The sequence below is a fragment of the Ipomoea nil genome, unplaced genomic scaffold (assembly GCF_001879475.1).
Source record: "Ipomoea nil cultivar Tokyo-kokei standard unplaced genomic scaffold, Asagao_1.1 scaffold2484, whole genome shotgun sequence".
Classification (NCBI taxonomy): Eukaryota; Viridiplantae; Streptophyta; class Magnoliopsida; order Solanales; family Convolvulaceae; genus Ipomoea; species Ipomoea nil.
The window spans coordinates 602,230-623,190 of record NW_017618912.1 but is presented as its reverse complement, the minus strand read 5'-3'; the positions used below and the strand labels follow the sequence as shown (position 1 = coordinate 623,190).

At 32.4% G+C, this 20,961-nt stretch overlaps 1 protein-coding gene and 1 long non-coding RNA gene across 2 annotated transcripts; one reads left to right on the top strand and one right to left on the bottom strand.

The window, feature by feature from the left end:
• Window positions 1–1,641: 1,641 nt before the first annotated feature.
• Window positions 1,642–5,415, bottom strand: LOC109153434. Its single transcript, XM_019301305.1, has 4 exons — window positions 5,138–5,415; window positions 4,546–5,093; window positions 1,739–2,279; window positions 1,642–1,667 (listed from the first exon to the last, which is right to left on the bottom strand). Exons 2-3 carry the CDS (start codon window positions 4,965–4,967, stop codon window positions 2,048–2,050), a joined length of 654 nt encoding a protein of 217 aa, XP_019156850.1. The 5' UTR covers window positions 4,968–5,093; window positions 5,138–5,415; the 3' UTR covers window positions 1,642–1,667; window positions 1,739–2,047.
• On the top strand, window positions 2,214–20,297 carry LOC109153435. The gene is made up of 4 exons (XR_002049507.1): window positions 2,214–2,310; window positions 5,300–5,303; window positions 6,624–6,625; window positions 20,288–20,297. It is a non-coding gene; the product is annotated as an uncharacterized LOC109153435 (long non-coding RNA).
• The last annotated feature ends 664 nt before the right edge of the window (window positions 20,298–20,961 follow it).

The window sequence follows — 20,961 nt, the reverse complement described above, 5'->3', positions numbered from 1 at the left end:
TTTTTATTTTGGATCAAATTCATACCAGAAAAACATGTATGTATGTATGTATAGTAGTTGCAAACATCTTCTTCTGCTACGTAGATCTCTTTCCCAGTAGAGAAGATTTTATTCTTATCACATCAATAATAATTCTAATAATTCAATGTGAGATAGATTGACAAATATCTTCTCGGCCCAACATACCATCCTTCCACAGCAGTAGCACTTCACTAGCTTAATTAATTAACTTAGCACAAATTCAGGTTTTTATCTGCAAATCTCCCAATGTTTGTTTGTTTGTTAGAACAACATTATCAGTTTGGATATTATGAGGTTATTGTAAGAGTGATTAGGAAAAAGAGTATAAGCGGGGAGAAGAAAAAAAAAAGCAAAAACTAATTTTAAAATTAAAATATATATACATAATAATCATAATCAGGCGTGCCGAACGGCGCGCCTGACGCGCCCGCTGGGTGCACTCATGATAGACACGAGTGACTGTCACATTTGATTTTTTTTTTTCTGCTGGGTCCCACCATGCTGCAATTCTCCAGTCCATTGCAATTGCTTTCCAATTTTCTCTATTTTTTTTTATCTCTCATCCATGTAAGCATTAAATTAAATATATTAAAAGTAGTGCATTCTCCCCACTTGTTTCCTTGGTGTGGATACTCTTAGTTTTGTTTTTTTGTTTTGTTTTGTTTTTTTTTTTTTAAATAGATTTTTGGATAAGCATGTTTCAACCCCGAAATTATTTTTGCACGTTATGATTACCCGTTAGTGCGTTTATTAATTTGAGAAATTTTTTGGAGAAATGAAAATGTAGAGAAACAAATTTTCTCTCCAGTTTGAAAATATTCAGTGTAGAATGGAAAACAGGAGAAAATAAACTGAAAAATTGAAGTAAATGAAACTCATTAGTCCGGTTTAGTAAAATAGTTAGTTTATCGGTCAATTTTAGTTTATTTGACCACTATTAGCTGTTTGATTTGGTTAAACAATCAATATGATTGTTTAATTAATTAGCTTTTTATAACAGATTATTGCTCCAAAACACTAAAATTCAAAAAACTACTTAGATAAACTTTTTGAGAAAGTCATTTTGTATGTAATTAGCTATCAGCTAATTTACCAAATATATTTCTACAATCAGTTAATGCTATCAACTAGTCGAACCCACTAACTCAATCAGCTAACAGTTATTTTACTTATTTACCAAACACCCCCTATGACCCTGTTTGGTAAAACAGTTTGACTTGGTTAAATAATCAATATGAGTAGTTTTTTATATTACAAAGGAAGGGGGATACCCATACAAACTATGTCTACAATGAGACTCGAAACCTAGACCTCCCACATAGGGGAGCAATCCGATACCAATGGACCACAAGCCACTTGGTATCAATATGAGTATTTGATTAATTAGTTTTTTGTAACTTATTGTTCCAAAACACTAAAATTCAAAAAGTTGCTAAAAGTAATTTTTCGATTAGAATTTTGAGAAATTCATTTTTTATGTAATGAACTATCAGCTAACAGCTAATTTACCAAACATCTTTTTATAATCAACTAATGCTATCAACTAGTCAACTCCAACCAGCTAATAGCTAGCAGCTATTTACCAAACACCCCCTATATCTTTCTTGCTTCGTCTTTTCATAGAGAGTAACAATACTGAATATGAACTATTATATATCAGGGCCTGTAAAAAAAAAAAAAAAAAAAAAAGGAACAAAGAAGGTAGCATAAATCATACCTTGTAAAACAATAGTTGCACATAATAAGCAGGACTATGTTACAGCTAAGTAACCAACAATACTCTCTCTCTCTCTCTTTCTTAAATCTATTTAAAAAAAAAAAGAAAAAAAACTATAATGTCACTATTAATACATAAAAATCTCAGAACAGTATGAACAAGTTTGCAAAGCAGGGCAAGGACAAGCTGAACAGGGGCAAGAGTGGTGTAGGACAGGACAGGACAGAATTCTAACCTGAATCAATGTTGTTGGTAACTATACAAGGGTTTTTAGGTTGGGCGGTTTTACAATCTTCGAGGATCACAGTTTCACGAGGAGACGTTGAAGTGAAAGAGCCAGGAGATTACAAAGGCGAAAACCATACAGGCTAGCATGAAGTTGAGAAACCGATGGCCTTGCCAGAAGCGTTGCGACTCTACCTGGGGCGCTGCCCTGGATCCCGCTACTGCTGCAGCGTTCGCTTCACTCCACATCTCAATCGACTCTGCCTCGTTCACGCATACAACATTGCTGGCAATTGATCCACAGATCTCGCAAATCCTGCAGACAAAACCGTTTCAGGGGAAAAATAGTTAGCCCATAGGCCAATTTTGGCTTATTTGATCACTATTAGTTGTTTGACTTTGTTTAAAAATCAATATAAGTGTTTTGTTAATTAGCTTTTTGTACTCTAAAATGCTAAAATTCAAAAAGCTACTCAAAACAACTTTTTCAATTAGCTTTTTGAGAAAAGAAATTATACCAAACAGCTATCAGCTAACAGCTAATTTACCAAACACCTTTCTACAATCAGCTAATGTTATCAACTAGTTATACCATCTAATTAACTCAATCAGCTAATAGCTATCAGCCATTTACCAAACAGGGCCAATTGCGTTTTTAAGGAAACAATGTAACACATCCGCCTGGTGTCATTCAAGGTTTAACTAGTTAACTCCAACGATCACGCTAATATGAATATCCAATCCGTAAATGTCCAAGAAATCTGAGAATCGGATTTATAAAACTCATGCAAAAGAGAATATGGAATACAAACTTTGCATCTTGACTTTTACTTCTGGATTCTGGAATAGCATAACCACTCTAAAAGCTTAACCAAACATTAATATTTATTCTCCGGGTAAAGCTGGGGACGGCTTATAAGGAACTTTAAGCCCTCGGGGCATCTCAATGTTGGGTTCTGCCATCACTGCATACTTTTATTAGGATCTGTTCCAGGAAATTTTCGAGATAATATCTTTCCATATCAATTGGTCTAGATTGAATTGCCACTTCACCGATCAAACGGGGAAGATAATAGTTTAGAAGAATAAGCTCCCGATGTTGATAAGTAGAATTTGAGAATTGAGATGCAACTAAAAATAGGGAATCATGTGCTAACTTAATACTATCCAATAGGAGAGAAACAAGAGTCTGTAATTTGGAGAATAAGTTTAACTCGAAGCAAAAAATTCCGATCAGATTAGGAAACAACAGTTAATGACAATAACACGCTCTTATCTGATAATAGAAATCAAAATTCATTTAAAAAAAAAAAAAAAAAAAAGAAGAAAGAGACTATAGGCTACTGTTCAAATCATCGAATGATAGGACTAGGAATTATACCAAAAAAGGGTACAGAAACTAGCTATTCCGTCAATTAAAAGATCAGGTTGTGTACTCATGCTTGCAATGATCAAAGTGGTCCACGAAAATGCAAGACAGAAGTGTACACTTGAATAACTTATGTAAGATCCTCCTATTATTAGACTAAATCCCGTCTGAATTTGCTGCCAGTGAAGTCAGCATCCTAACACGTAACCTTTCGGGTTAAACGTTTAACAAATCGAACTGTAAACAAACCAACAACTACTGCCCAGACGACACAACAGATTCTGCAGATGTCTACACTCCAAAGTCACAACTGGAAATTATGAAATTTCCGACCACCTGAAAGTGATCTTAAATCAAGTTGAAAGCAAAAGTTGGTCGGAAATAGCAACAAAGGTTTTTCCGGATATCAAAAGTGGTCGGAACAAGGCTTTTCGACTTGATTTAAGATAACTTTCAGGTGGTTGGAAATTCCATAATTTCCAGCAGTGAGTTACTTACGAGGGCAAACACCGTTTTCTACAGCGAGACAAGTTAACTAGAAACCGGGAATCTGTGTGCATTAGAGGTTTTGTGCATCCTGTGAGCACTACAAGTTTTATAAAGTCAATGGTGAACCAAACCCCAAACACCAAAGAATAATATATCTCTTCATGATTCTCCCCAGACATAAAGATCATTGACCACTCAACCTTTTTATCCTTTAAATATATCTCTCCACTTTACACATCATACTGACATTGTTTTTCCCTAATAAAGCTTCCACTAACACTCAACACAAAGTTCTTTATTTACTGTGTATGATACATCCAATCCTTCCCTTTAGGTCAGCATTTTAGGTAAATGATCATTAACATCTCAACTTAAGAACAAGGTTTGGGAACTAAAAATGCATATAGAAGAACTTCCAACAAAGTAATAATAGACAACAGATTCATAGTTAAATTTGACTATGGCCATTGTTAGCTTATCAGTCAATTTTAGCTTATTTGACCACTATTAACTACAATTAAACAATCAATATGAGTTTTTTATTAAATAACGTTTTGTAAAAGCTAATTGCTCCAAAATGCTAAAATTCAAAAAGCTTTGTGAGAAAGTCATTTTGCATGTAATCAGTATCGTTAATTTACCAAACAATTTTCTACAATCAGCTAATGTTATGAATTAGTCAAATCTACTAACCCAATAAGCTAACAGCTATGTAAGAGGTTACCTGTTTCCCTTAATCTTGAACCAGGCCTCAGCACACTGTTTGTGGGCAGCAGCCAAATCATCCTTGCAAGAACAACCTAGTTCAATGAAGACCCCCATCCCCATCCCCATCCCCATCCCCCCGGAGGGTTCTTGATTCTCTGAATCCATGCTCAGATGGCAAATCCTGCAATCCCTCTCAGTTTTCAGAAAATGCAATTTGGTTTCCTCTTTTGCAGAAGCCCCCACCAGATCCACCTCCACAGAGCATTCTGACACGGAAGAAATCCTCTTCTCCGGCAAGCCGGGAACTTCGGTATTGCCCACCTCCACAGCTTCAGAGGAAAACGGCCGGCCACCGCTCACGGCGGCTGAATTGCGCCGGCCGCCGTCTCCGCACTCTCCAGCTTCTAAATCAACGCCGGACTTGTCTAAAGATTGCATTTTTAGCGAGACCCAGACCACCAATCCGCAGAAAAAGTTCAAGTTTTCACAGAAATTCCCAAAAATTATAAACTTCCTCAAAGAATCATAAACCTAAAACCCCACTGCCAAATGCCACCTCGCTCTCTCTCCTCCTCTCTTTCTGAAGCAAGGAGAGAGATATTGTAAACACAGTGACAGAGAGAAGTTACGGAAGAAGAAAAGTTGCAAGAAGAAGTTACCAATTCAATTCGAAACAGCTGGTGATAATCGCAGGCGCTTGAAAGATTCACTCCGAATTAAAATAAAAAGATTTGAACAATGAGAGTGCATCATCAATATTTAATACGGAGTAATGTATATATAATATATCATACCTCTATCAGAGCATGATTTGGCACCATTTTAAGTGCTTTTAAGGATGATTTTACTCGGTAGATTTTGGGTTTCGGTAATTAGCTTTTGGTTAATATCACATTTCTTTCATGATTAAAGAGAATAAAAATGGCACCACCTTTAAAGACCATAAAGAGTTTCCATGTGAACACATACTTGGCCAGTAAGGTTCATTGCTGAAAAGGCAATAATTACTTGCACTGAAATGATAAAAGTAAATAAATAAATAAGAATGTTGGGGAAAAATCTCGCCAAATTCTATCTTTCAAACTCTTCTGTATTGTCCACTTAATAAGTTAGGTAAATTTTATCATTCAAAAAAAAAAAAGTTAGGTAAATTTAAAAAATCTTTAAAAAAAAAAAAAATTAAAGCTAAGGGTCAGTTTCATTGGTAAAAATTTTATGGATTATGCTATAGGATGACATTTTTTTTTAAAACAAAATCTAAGTATATTCTATTTTTTAATGTAAAATATAGTAGATCAATTCATGGTAATTAATGAATAAAAATAATTTTATTATCATGTAGGATGGTAAAAAAAAGTTGGTGAAAAATTTTGACTCCTATAGCATTATTCTAACTTTATTGGAATATTAAATTTCAAGTTTTTTTACAATTTTTTTTTTGGTTTTCAAAAAATAAATTCAAGTTTTTTTTTTTTTTTTTTTTTTTAAGTAAAAAATCTAAAATTTACGATGTTGATTGTATTGGTATAATCATGTATGATGTATGATTGTATTGTATACAATCTTGTGCCATCAACATCATAGAAGTTTCATTTATATCATTTTTAACAATAAAAGAGTAATTTTTCCTCTAATATTTATATCCTTGTGTGACAAAATAATATATATATATATATATATATATATAAGAGCTCATATGTGGTCATGTCATTAGGTGTGGCGGTGTGGCTGTATCTGGATCGTTGAATCAGGATAATCTAATGGCAGTGGCTAATTACTGAGATTTTAAGGTTTTAAACGTGTTTTGGTAAGTAGGGGGCGTTATGGTAATTACAGTGACCATTTATAGCGGTCAGGTTCCAAAAATACACCAACAGTGTTGTCAACTTGCACCAATAGTGTCTTATAACACACCACAGTGAAACACACCAATGGTGTATTCCCGAACACTATATGATGTATTTATTCATATCTAATGGTGCATTTTTGGTGATGCGTACCTAATTTGTGTATGTTTTTTGCTGTGCATTTCATAACATGGATGATGTATATTTGTATAACAATTGGTGCGACCGCACTGACCACACGGGAAAGGCGTTGCCGCACCTGAACTTGGCACCAATGGGAATCTACAAATACACCAGAATAAGGCTAATAATGCACCAATTACACAAATAAAACACACAACATTGTGATTTTCCCAATTCCGGTGCCTTATGACGAGTTTACCCTTGCAGTTCGCTGGGTAGGAGAACGTGCGCGAAAATACTGAAAGAATCTTAATTAATGTGATTCATTGGATCTATCTAATCTAATGGCCTGTAATTGACCATATAACCACACCTAACAACATGATTGCACTTGATCTCCTCTCTCTCTCTCTCTCTCTCTCTCTCTCTATATATATATATATATATATATATATATATATATATATATATATATGGGGCATAGAAGTTTCATTTATATCATTTTTAACAATAAAAGAGTAATTTTTCCTCCAATATTTATATCCTTGTGTGACAAATATTGGAGGAAAAATTACTCTTTTATTGTTAAAAATGATATAAATGAAACTTCTATGCCCATCATATATATATATATATATATATATAAAGTTCTAAAAACTAAAAACCCTATATATATCCATTTATTTGAGGAAGCTTGTAAACCACACCAGAAGAAGACTTTGTGCAATGTGATCAACGGGAAGCTGGTAAGCCAAGAACTCAAGAACATTTTGGGATGTTTGATAAATAGTTGTTAATTGATTGGATTAGTGGGTTTGACTAGTTGATAGCATTAGTTAATTGTAGAAAAGTGTATGGTAAATTAATTATTAACTGATAGCTGATTACATGCAAAATGACTTTCTCAAAAAGCTGATTGAAAAAGCTACTTTGAGAAGTTTTTTGAATTTTAACATTTTGGAGCAACAAGTTGTTACAAAAAGGTAATTAATCAAATACTCATATTAATTGTTTAACCAAGTCAAACAACTAATAATGGTCAAATAAGCAAAAATTGGTTGATAAGTTAACTATGTTACCAAACAGGGCCTTTATGTAAAGGGTTTGACCGAGAGAATGTTGATAAAAATTAAATACATGACCTTCTGGTATGAGAATCATGCTTCACCAACTTAACCATTTTTTTTGGGAGATGTTGATACAAAATTTGACTTACATGTATGAGAGCATCCTTATCAGTTGAGGTTATTTCTCAGTTATTTGTGAGTCCCAGCATCCACCTCATCTTCCACCATCTCATTCAATCACAAAAAACCCTTCTTCACATCACTTTTGAGTTATTTCTCAATTTTTTATGGACGTACCATTTAACCCACTATATTTTAATTATTTCTCTTACCTACTAGGCCCACAAATATATCATATTTTGCAGGAGAAATATTTTTAAAATAACTCCTTCCTACAACAGCTATTAACTTTGGGTGGAGAGAATTCATGTAGAAATAACTCTTAAATAACTACGAGTGTGAATGCTCCGAGGATGTCGGAGGGTTGCTGAGATTATCTTCACTTAGTCATTATAAGTCTTTTTTTTTTTTTTTTTTTTTTTTTTTTTTTTTTTTTTTTTTGGTTTAGAAGGGCAAAAGGGAAATCTTGTTGTTAGTTGATTTGATGCGGTTTGTACCCATTTTCTTGAGGGTCACAACTCTGTCCCTTATTTCTTTGTCTTTTTTGTTGTGTTTGGCATAAATTTTTTGTTTATTTAAATTTTAATTGTTTCAAAAAATTAATATCATCATAAACTGCTTATATGTTAAGATATTTTATTTTAAAGTCTAAATACCTAAAAGTAATTTTAAAAGTAGAATTGAATTTAAAGTTGTTAAAAAAAAAATTGTTTGCAGCATGTCTAATTGACTAAGTGTCCAGTATACTCTATAGAAAGATGAATTTAGGTGGAGTGTTTGGTGTAAAGATCTTTTATCATACAAAAGGTTTTTATTCCTCTTTCACAAAACAAAAAGTTTTTATTCCCTTTTTTAACCAAGCTAGGAAACATGCAGCTAAAGTATGCATGGAATAACCCTTACTCTTGTATAATAATTCACAAATCAAACAAAAGAATTAAATTGTATTGCAAAAATCATGTGTGATAAATTTCAATGATAAAGTAGAGTTGTAATGTGGGTTTTTGGTTTTTATTTTTTCTTATTTACTACATGTTGGAGAAAGTACACAACGGAGAACAAAAACTGAATCATTTGACATCTTCAGACGTGTAATAACTTTCCTATAAACTTTAAATCCCCCCTATAAAAGCAACAAGATTCAAGATTTAATCTTATGGGATACAAGAAGATGAATGAAATTCTCAAGTTGCTTTGTTGGAGAATTTTTTGTAAAATTGTAAGCATGTGAAGTATCTTAATTTCCTTGTCTCAATTGCATATCTGTTGGAGAGCTTGAACCTAGGAATGATGGTATGTATTCATTACAAAGCAGAGAAAGCTCATAAGAGCTGTGGGTTGTACTGAGTGAAAAAATTACTCTCAGCATAGAAGTCATTCATCAAGAATTCTGTCCCATTATCTGTTCTTATCACCTTAATCTTAGCAGAGAATTGAGTGAGCACATAGTTGTAGAAATTTTGAAATATGTTTTTGACTTCAGATTTACTTTTCATCATATGTAACCAAGTAAATCTGCTGCAGTCATCAACTATGGTCAAAAAATAATGTTCACCTTTGAGGGAAGCCACAGAGAAGGGTCCCCATACATCCATGTGTATGAGATCAAAACAGTTTTCAGCTTTAGAAGTGCTAACTGGAAAAATAGACTTCTTATGTTTAGCAAAATTGCAAGCATCACAGACAAAATCACATTGTTGCTGTAAGGGAGTAGCTTTTATTCCATTCAATAGGGAAATCTTATTAATGGGATAGTGTCCCAATCTATTATGCCACAATCCTATTGTCACACTATTACATTGAGAGTTATCTACAACAATTTGTTGAGCATTCTTCTTAGTAGGAGGACTGTTGATCAGATATAGGCCATCCTTTTCTCTAGCAAAACCAACCTTGGTTCCAAGTGGACCCTGGACAGTACATGAATCAGCATCTATCACAATCTTGCACCCAGACTGCTTAGTTAATCTACTAGCAGATATGATGTTAAAGGTAAAGGATGGGATATACAGCACATTTGTCAGCAAAATATTCTCTTCAAGCCTGATTTCCCCTAAGTGAGTAACACTGACAATATCACCATTAGGTAACTTCACAGATAATCCCTCAATCTTGTGATATTTATCAAGAAATTGTAATGAGCACACAATGTGATCTGTGGCTCCTGAATCCAATATCCATATTAAGTGTGTATTAAGAACAGCATTAACATGAATTCTAGGTGCAGAATTACCTTCATTTTGTCCTTCCAGAGAGTTCTTGAAGTCAGATTTGATTCCAGAGGTGTTTACTGTCATAGCTGCATTACTCAACACTTGACCACCATGGTTTTGATTCTGAAGGAGGGATACCAGCTTCTGGAATTGATCAGCTGAGAGGCCTGTGTCATTCAACTGACTAACTGCTGAGCTTGATGGTTGTTGTGTATCTTGTGGCTGTTTGTTCTTGGATTTGTATCCTGCTACCCACCCAGGTGGGAATCCATGTTTCTTGTAACATTTATCAACAGTATGACCAAGCATGTTACAATAAGTGCACTTGGGCACATTCTTACCCCCATTATTTGAAAATTTCTTTCTATTATTGTTGTAAGTTGCAGCTGCTACCACAGATTGTTCTTCCCGGATTTGGATCTGACTTTCAAGAACAGCATTGGACTGAGCATAATCACTGCATCTTTGGGTGTTTGAGCCTCTAAGCTTTCTTTCAACCTTCAAGGTCATATTCAACACTTTCTCCATCTCTGGAATAGGGTCCATAACAAGCACCCCAGATTTAATTGCCTCATATTCATCATTTAACCCTTCCAAGAATCGGATCACTTGGTCCTCTTCCCTCTGTTTCTGCATTCTACTCATTAGAGTGCATGAACATCTTGGCACACACTCGCACAGGAGTAGAGGCCTCAATGCACTCATTTGCTGCCATAGGGCATTACTTTTTGTGAAGTATTCATTCACAGTCATTTGTCCTTGCACATTTCTAAAAATTTCAGTCTGAATTTCAGAGATTCTATGGCGATCAGATTGGGAATACCTCTTCTGCAGTGCATTCCAGATGTCTATGGCCTTGTCATAGTACATGACACTCTCTGCTATGCTTGGATTGACAGACCTTAGAATCCAAGAACATACAATACGGTTGCATCTTCTCCAAGTCGTCAATCTCGGATCATTAGCTTCTGGAACTGGAACTGTTCCATTGACAAAGCCGAATTTGTTCTTCACCTCCAATGCGATGCGCATCGATCTACTCCAGGAATTGTAATTGGTCTCGGTTAGGGGAGGTGACACAAGACTGAGATTAGGGTTCTCAGTAGCGTGTAAGTAGAGGGGATCTTCAAACTCATCATTGTGCTGACTCGATGGGATTTGGCTTGTAGAGGCTCCTGCCTGCTCTGTCTGATTGCGGTTTCTGTCACCGGCCGGCTCCATCACAACTGCTGCGGCGTAGCTCCGGTAAAGCTCTGATACCATGTTGGAGAGCTTGAACCTAGGAATGATGGTATGTATTCATTACAAAGCAGAGAAAGCTCATAAGAGCTGTGGGTTGTACTGAGTGAAAAAATTACAGAAGGAAGAAGCATTAACCGGCTATTTAAGCCCTAGAGTAGTTGTAACTAACAAAACTAACTCAACTAACAAAACTAACTCTAGGAAAAGACAAAAGAGCCCTTGGCTTATAAAAGGAAGAAAGCTAGAGCTGAGCTGCTGCTGTCTGCTATGATCTACTGATGGCTTCATGGCTTCATCATCTAGCTGCATTATCTTCATCAATATCTCATTCAGATGTCTCCTCAAATATTTATAGATGTAAAATCTAACTATTAGGAGAGGTTACATGAAAATTATAAAAATTTAAAAACTCAACTTCCATAAAAATATATCTTAAATGATATATTTATCATAGAAAAAAATTAATTACGTAAATCATGAATATAGTTACGTAATACAAACCGGATATATACTGCGTGCAAATGATTTGTGCAAAAATAATATATTATATATATATATTATTATAGCCAAATGTGCTGCTTTGGAATTGAAAGCTCATATTATATTATTATTAACCGGATTTGCATGGAAATTGGGACTTTGGGAATTGAAAGCTCATCATGTGTTGTTTTTGAATTTAAAGTAAAATTTACTTCTTCAGCCGAAAATAATTCGGCACAATCACAAAGGAAATTCCCAAACGGAGGCTAATATGATGAATGTTCAATTTCCGATCCTTCCGTCAAAACATTCTGCAAAACCTTTCAAAAGACATTTCGGTAGTTAATGACCGCAAAGCGGTAAACTTCTGCAAGCAGTAAATAACTCTTTTTCGTATTCTTCCGGACCTTCCGAAATCATATATCGGTTCCAAACCTCTCCACATTTTGTATTTCTATCAAACTAAAATAATATTTTTATAACTTCACAACTCCAAATATTATTTAAGCTTTCATGATAGTCGTCCATCTAAAATATTAATCTCCATTACTATATAAATCTCCAACACTACATGGACTGCGACCTGATTACTTTTCGAACAATTGTTATACCATTGACCAGAATAATATTTTCATTTGACTTTATTTTTCTTGACTACTTAAACACAAAAAAATTCAAAAAATAAGTTATAAAAGCCATTTTCAAGATCTTTAAACCAGTTTTAGGAGATGGTTTTTCTTATTATTGTAGAGATTACTTTTTTTATAATTAAAAAAAATTGTTTTTAATCTAAAATATCTGTGAATACACTAGGGTAAAATTTTCACAAATTGAGGGTATTCAAGTATTTTTGAACTAAAAGTTCAATGTCTATTTTTAATTAATGACTATAAAGGGAACAATTCAAAATTGATGACGAATATTGAATTAAACTATTTAGGAAAATAAGATACCTAATAATTAATATGATTAAAAACGAATTTGGAAATGCATTCTTGGAAATCTTATAGATTCAATAATCAAATAAAGGCATAAAATATTCTTATATTATTATTAATTTATTGGAGTTATATAATATAATCTTAAACAAAATTACAATAATAATCTTTTTTTTTAAAAAAAAAAATATTAATCCACTCCACTATAGAATACATGCTACATGTCATCCATAATTACAATAAAATCTAGAGTAAGATACAAAAGAATAAGATAACAAGTAAAAAATAAAGACACATTTTTTCACACATTATCCTTGAAGAGTCTGTTTATGAAACATCTAAAGTACCCGCATGGGCAGCTCAACTGGTTATAGAGGTAAAACTTTGGAAGAATGACCAAGGATTGAGTCTCACCAGCGGCAGTGTAGGAGTAACCTCTCAAAGTGAGGGAGGTTCTTTGTGCGCAGTGAGCACCGGTCTAACCTCTGTGGTTCATATTTAGTTGAGTTACCATGATTTACATCCTCCCAAAGGCTCTGTCGGGTTGGGGTTCAGCCTTTTGGAAGAATGAAACATCTAAAGTTAGCAATCTTCTAATACTATTTGGTTAATTGTCGCCCATTCGCTATTTAGATCAAGATTAGTTAGGTGATTTATTTCTTTCTTAATTGAGTCGTTGATTTCATGTGGATTACATAATCTAGTGTAATATACATTTATTTCATTCCCTCTTGAAATCATGGGATTTAATCATGTTTGTTATAAAATATTATTTATGGACATTATTATGATGCTTAATGACATGATTTGTAACCGTTAGTATTTATAACTATTCATTGTACAATATATATATATATATATATATATATATATATATATATATATATTTTGTAAAAAGAAGTAATGAGGAGGCTTGCTGATTCTTTTTTTTATCACTCTTATTTATACTCTACCTTTTACTTTTTCCTACTTTAATTTATATTCTAAACTAGTATTGTCCCGTGCGATGCACGGATATATGTCCCGTGCGATACATATATATTATGTATCTTTGTGTATCTCTTCTTTTTAATTTCTTCCCGCTCTCCTTTCCCTCTGTAAATATATAAATTCTGTACAACTTCCTTGATAGCTTAATGAGAAAATACCTTTCATAAACTTTGGTTCCTTTTGCCTTTTTAGTCTTTCTGTTCAAGATGCATTCCTCTTCTTTCTCTCCATCTCCGGACTTCACACTCCTCTTCTTCTTGTTATCCACGTCCATTCTAGATGCCTACCCTTATGATCTTGACGTGCTGCTGAAGTTGAAGGTTTCCATGGTCGGGCAGCGCAACTCTGGGCTGAGGACTGGCGAGACGCCGGCAACGCCACCTCGGCCTTCGCGCATTGCTTCTTTTCTGGGGTGCATGGATATACACGATTTCTCATTGCCTCTGCCATCTTTGATCTAGCTTCTAAGTTCCCGATTCTTCCTCAAAGATGTGCTGGTGATCTAAGCATTTGTTGATATTTATACTGGATTAAAGGCCAAAAATATATGTGAAAAGTTTTTTTTTTTTTTTTTTTTTTTTTTTTTTTTTTTATTGAAAATAACATACAAACAATTTTCTAGAGAACTCAAAAGACAACTTGGGAATAACATCCATAATTACTATTTAGATTTGAAAAGCCTGTAAATCAATGTTTGGAAAATGGAATATGAAAAACAACGAATACCAAGGTCTTGCCATTAAAATAAGTAAATTAAATATGTAAAATCATGAAAAATAACCCAAATTCATTGCGCGAGAACTTATTTTCTATTTTATATTACCAAATATGTTTGGCTTTATTATAGTAGAGGGTTGTTTGCAACCAGGGACGGATGGAAGTGTATCTCATGGGGGCCTTGTCCCCCCCCCCCCCCCCCCACCCCCATACCCCCAATTTTTTGTAATGTATTAAAAAAATGTAATATTAAATTTTAAAAAAATATTATATGAAATATTAAATTACAATATTTGGTCCCCTTCCACTTAAATTAATCTTACAATGCAAGTTAATTTAAACTATAAACTTCTTCATATTTATTCTCAACAACTTCTCTCGTTCTCTCTTATTTCTCCTATATCAAATTATGTTTTCTCTATATTGTCCACTCACATTCAAACCTTATTTAACATACTTACTAGTTTCTCTCTCTAGAATCATACGTATATACGTCATATACGCTATAACAAGATAATTTCTCATTATTAAAATCTATGCATATTTTCCAAGTTAATTTTTGAATTTTTTTCTAACTACTTGTTTGGTTAATTTTTGTTATATATATATATATATATATATATATATATATATATATATATATATATATATATATATTATTTTAAACAGTTGTTTTGTTTTATTCTAAATAATGGATATATTTATTTGGTTAATTATGCAGATGTGTAGTTATGTGGTAAATTTTATATTTAATTTAACATAGATAATAATGTAAAAAATTTGTAATATTTATATTTGAGAAAACAATTGTTATTATGTAGTATTTATATTTGAGAAAAAAATTGCTATTATGTTTTCAATAAATAATCAATAAGTCTTTTATAACATGCAAGCATATTTTTATTCTTTCAAGCATACAAAGCAGTGTACATTAAAAACCATATTGCAAAATAATTTATTATAGATTCAATTATAAATAATCTATTTTAAACTTTAGTAAATTTGTAATATAATGATTATTTTGAAATATGTTAAATGGATATCAATATATTTGATTTAATACTTGAAGTGTAGTTGGCCCCCCACACTATCCAATCCTGGCTCCGCCCCTGCTTGCAACACACCGGTTAGGAGCTAAAGCGCCAACGGGCATCACACTTTACAACACGTTATCAGCACAAATACAATATATGATTTTATATATATCATGTACTCTTTTCTTGTTTAGGTTTTTTTTCCACATGATTTTTCTCGCAAGTTTTTAACGAGACATGATTATGGCAAAATAATGTCAAGGCGGAGTGTTATAAAATATTATTTATGGCAATTATTATGGTGCTTAATGACATGATTTTTAACAGCTAGCTTAGTATTTATGACTTGATTTGTCACAACTATCCATTGTAGAATATATATATATATATATATATATATATATATATATATATATATATATATACATTGTAAAAGGAAGTAATGAGAAGGCTTGCTGATTCCTTCTTCTGATCACTCTTATTTCTATTTTACCTTTTTACTTTTTCCTGCTTTAGTTTATATTCTAAATTGAGTTAATACCCAAAATCGTCCTCGACTATAGTGGTTTTTCTCAATTTCGTCCTAGACGACTTTGGTGACCTAATATCGTCTTAGACTTTTGTGTTTTGCTCAATTTAGTCCTCCATTTGTTATTCCGTCAAATTGGTGTTAAATAAAGGGACAATTCAGTAATGTCAATATTGATCTCTCTTTACTTTCAACTTGTGAAGTGCGAAATTCCTTTTTCTTGTACGAATTACACCCATAATTACTCCTGGACCTGCAAATCAAATTTTATATTCGTAGTTTTAGGAGTAGTTCTGGGAGTAATTCATAAAAAAAAAGGGATTTCGCAGTTCACATGTCTATGAGTAAAGAGATGCCAATATTAAAATTACTGAATTGTCTATTTATTTAACACCAAATGGACAGAATAACAAATGAGGGACTAAATTGAGCAAAAATACAAAAGTCTGGGACTAAATTGAGCGAAACACAAAAGTCTGGGACGATATTAGGTCACCAAAGTTGTTTAGGACGAAATTGAGAAAAACCACTATAGTCGAGGACGATTTTGGGTATTAACTCATTCTAAATTGCTTGCAACACACCGGTTAGGAACTAAAGAGCCAACGGACATCACACTTTACAACAATGTTTTGATTATTATTATTTTTTCATATCACATTCAATTTCTTCTCCACTGTAAAACTAATTCGAGTCCGATCACACTCATAAAATCTTACTCTTACTTAAATAAAAGCCCAACCCATATATCTTTTTCTTTAATTAACTTTTTTTTTTTGTTGTATTTTAAAAAAGGAAATTAAAAATTTAAATCCACAATCCATTTTTTTTTTTTTGGATACATTAAACTTCTTAGTTTACGCTAAACTAATTCTAAACCCTTAGAACCCCTGCCCAAAGGCGCTGGACTAGATAAATCTCAAGTCGCCCAATCAGTCATTAGTTTCTACCCCTACATGTACACTCTACGCATAAGGGGCCCATGTCTTCAGTTGGAATCGAACCTCCACCCTGCTGCTGGAGCAATACTTCCAGGGTTACCACACTCTAATTTTTAGCTAAGCCTAATAAGGAAATCCTTGCAAATTATATTATGGACAGTAAAAAACATGATTTCCTCTGGTGACTGCGGAAACCAGAGAGTTCCTCTGGTTTTATTTATTTTTTATTTTTTAAATATAAAAAATATTTCTTTTTTAATATATATTTTATATAAAAAAGTGTGTTTTATATATTTTTAAAATTTTATTTGTTTATAGATAGATAGAAAAAAATAAAAATGATTTTTTTTATATATAACAATTAAAATGTTGAAGTGTACAATTTTATTCATTTTCCTACTCATTTTTAAAAAAATAAACCAAACACACAAAGGCAATTTTTTTATTGTGCATCCAAACACTAGAAAGGAGATTTTTTGTTCTGAAAAATAATTCATTTTTCAAAAAACATTTTTCAAAAATTATTTTATGGGTTTCTAGATAGACCCTATGTATATAATATGGGTCGTTATATCATGAACCGCAGTGCATAATCGATTATGCACCGCGCGTCAGACACTATAGTGTGTCTAAACCAACACTGGCTCACGTATTATTTTTATATTATCAAATGAAACTACAATTATATCAAAATGATACTGTAGTTGTGGTGAAATGAAACTACAGTATATATAAAATGAAACTGAATAATATTTCACATATTTGAGTGTATATTGTACAATAAAGCTGTAATTATATTCAAATGATCATGTAGTTGTGTTTTAATGAAAATATAGTGTATATAAAATAAAATTAAATAACATTTTCGCATATTTGAGTGTATAAATATTGAATGAAACTGTAGTTATATCGAAATGAAACTGTAGTTGTGTTGAACTGAAACTGCAGTGTATACAAAATGAAACTAAAGAACAGAGTTATTTTTTGCGAAGATTCTGTTTCTTTTCATTAAATAAAACGACGTCGATTTGACAGTGTCGATTTAGACACACTGTAGTGTCTGACGCTCGGTGCATAATCGATTATGTACCGCGGTGCACGATATAATTTGCCATATAATGTCCATGTTTGGTTATTGGCGGATCCGCCATTTTTGACGGTTTGACCATGTCAAACCGCAAAAAAAAACCGTTATGGTTAGCAGCGGTTTGCTCCAAACCGCTGCTTTTGCAAACGCTGCAAAATGCAGCGTTTGCAGTTGGCATTTTGAGGAAAATTAAATTTTCCTCAAAACGCCCCTGTTTATATTTAATTAAAAAAAATAAACTTAAAACTAATTTTGAGGAGCCGAAATGGCTCCTCAATTTGGGGAGCCAAAACGGCTCCTCAACACGAATTTGTGGAGCCTTGAGGCTCCTTAAATAGGAGCCTCAAGGCTCCATTCCCACTTTTCCCACTGATGTGGGACGGTGGGAAAAGTGGGAATACAAGAGGGGAGCAGCTTGCGCTGCTCCCTTCGTTTTTTTTTTCTTTGTTTTTTAAAAATTATTATTATTATTATTATTATAAATTATAAATTATAATGTATACCCTTATGGTCATTTTACATGTTAACCGCTAATCTAAACAGTTAATTTTACCAAATATGTTTTTATAAATCGCTAATATAATCTGCTGGTCAAACCCGCTAATACAATTCGCTATCTGATAACCGCTAACACAACCTGCTACCGCTAATCGCTAACCGCTGATAACCAAACAAGCTCAATATGTTACCTGCATATATAGAGTCTGAATAGAGTCCACCATCCTAAGGAAATCCTCACATTCGAGGAGATGTATCATTTTGGTCCACAAAGTATGGGCTACGTTAACTTTGATTATGGATTCCAACTTCCAAACCCATATATCAACTATACTAATAAGAACCCAGGAGAGTTAGACCTATAATGATAGAAAAAATGGTGGTTAAATTTTGTAATTAAATGAATGGCTCAGATTTTAATTTTTCTTTGAGATTTACTAATTTATCCTTAATTATATGATTATCTCTTAACTTTTCGGTTAAAAATTATCTTCTTCGTTAATTTCTGTTAGTTCACCGTTAACTTACTCATTGATTTCAATAAGAAAGGTCTTAGGTTCGAACCTCATCCCAATCAAAATTGACATAATTAGTATTCTATTTTACTCTTACTAAATTAAAAATTAAAAATAATAATTTAGTAGCTACAACAAAAAATAATACATATGCATTTCTTTAATTTTGAATTGTGTGTCTACAATGTCTTTATTCAAAAAAAAAAAAAAATTATTCATTATCAATAAATTAAATAAGAGAAATAATGTAATAGGGCCAGTAACATTCAAAAAAAAAAAAATAAGAGAAATAATTTTATTAGTTATATTATCTTTATATTTCTCCAATGTAAAAATTCTTTACATTCAAATTCATCAATTGGTTATATTCACTGCATTGTCTATTATCTCTTTTGTGCACTATTTTTTAATTAAATATCAAAGTTATAATACAAAATAATGCTATATATTTATTTACCAAATATTTTATTAATACCATGAAAAAATTTTAAAAATATAATTAATAAAGTCAATTATATTAACTATTTGAGAAATTTGTTGACAAAGAGAGTATTCAAATCAAATAACAAATTGAAGTGAGAACTACCTCGCAATGTCCTTGTTTGATAATCAATAGTTAGCGGATTTGAGCAGCGAATTATATCAACGGTTGGTAAAAAGATATTTGAAAAAAATTAGCTGTTTAAATTAACATGTAAAATGACCTAATGGTATACCTATATTTAAAAGTTCAGGATTTTGTTTTTTTTTATATATAGTATAGATATAAATTATAATAAGAATTGTATTACACTATTTTATAATATTAGAATACAATTTTAACCCAGAATTATTGTACCAATGAGAAAGTAGAAATCAATATATTTTATTAGGAAGAGAGATTTTTTAGGAATTGGGCGAGAAATTAAATTTCAGGATTTTGTTTTTATATATAGTATAGATTTTTTAGGAATTGGGCGGGAAGTTAAAATTTCTGGATTTTGTTTTTATATATAGTATAGATTTTATTATTATTATTATTGTTATTGTTATTATTATTATTATTATTATTATTATTATTATTATTATTATTATTATTATTATTATTATTATTATTATTATTATTATTATTATTATTATTATTAATGTCACAGAATTAATTTTACAATTAATGCTTTTGGAGTTCAACAACCCTATATAAGAACGAACGAGTGTAGAAGCAGTGTTTTTTCACGAACTAGAACAATAGATATACACACTTGCAAGTTTTCCATCTCCAAAACCTCTGCTTCTTCTCCTTTCTTGATAATGTGTTCTACGCGTGCTCTAGTTCACTGGGTTCGTTCGTTTGAGTGCTCAAACGTCGAACCGTAGTACGTTTTATCTTGGGAAGCCTAGGCCACAACGCTCCTAGCATTTTTGGGGGGTGGGAAATAAGGTTTTAAGGAAAAATGGCACTTCACCTGACTCGTACTTACCTTCTTTCTTCCTATTTTCTTCTCCTTCTTTCGTGTTGGATTATGCTCTAAGCAAAAATTCTCTCTCTATATTTGATATAGTTGTTGGATTGGAATTATAATCTGAGGATTATAAGTTCCAATTTTTGGTTGATATGTATATTTATATATCTTTTTCCATAGATATATATGTATATATATCTTTTGGGTCCGTTATATATATATATATATATATATATATATATATATATATATATATATATATATCCAATAATATTTTATATATTTTCGTGTGTATATATAAATATTATTTTGGGATATTAAATCGATTTGGTTCATTATTTCCAACAATCTTAAAATCTTATTTGTTTTGGATGAACAAGTTGATGGATTCCAAAAGTGTTGGATCCGTGAATGTTGCTCGTGGTGCACTTTCAAGGTCGGAACGGCAACGATGTTTCACATTCCGTGATGCCGGTTGACGACAACAATGTTGGAAATGATGTTTTCATGAGAGTTGCAAAAACACACGATGGTGCTCCAGAGAACGTTGGTTCACGAACTGGTAGACTAGTGGCTAATGGCACGTAATTGGTACCTATTGTGTTGCCTAGTGGATCGGCGAAAAGCCACGAAGGATCCAGTGTTTATGTGA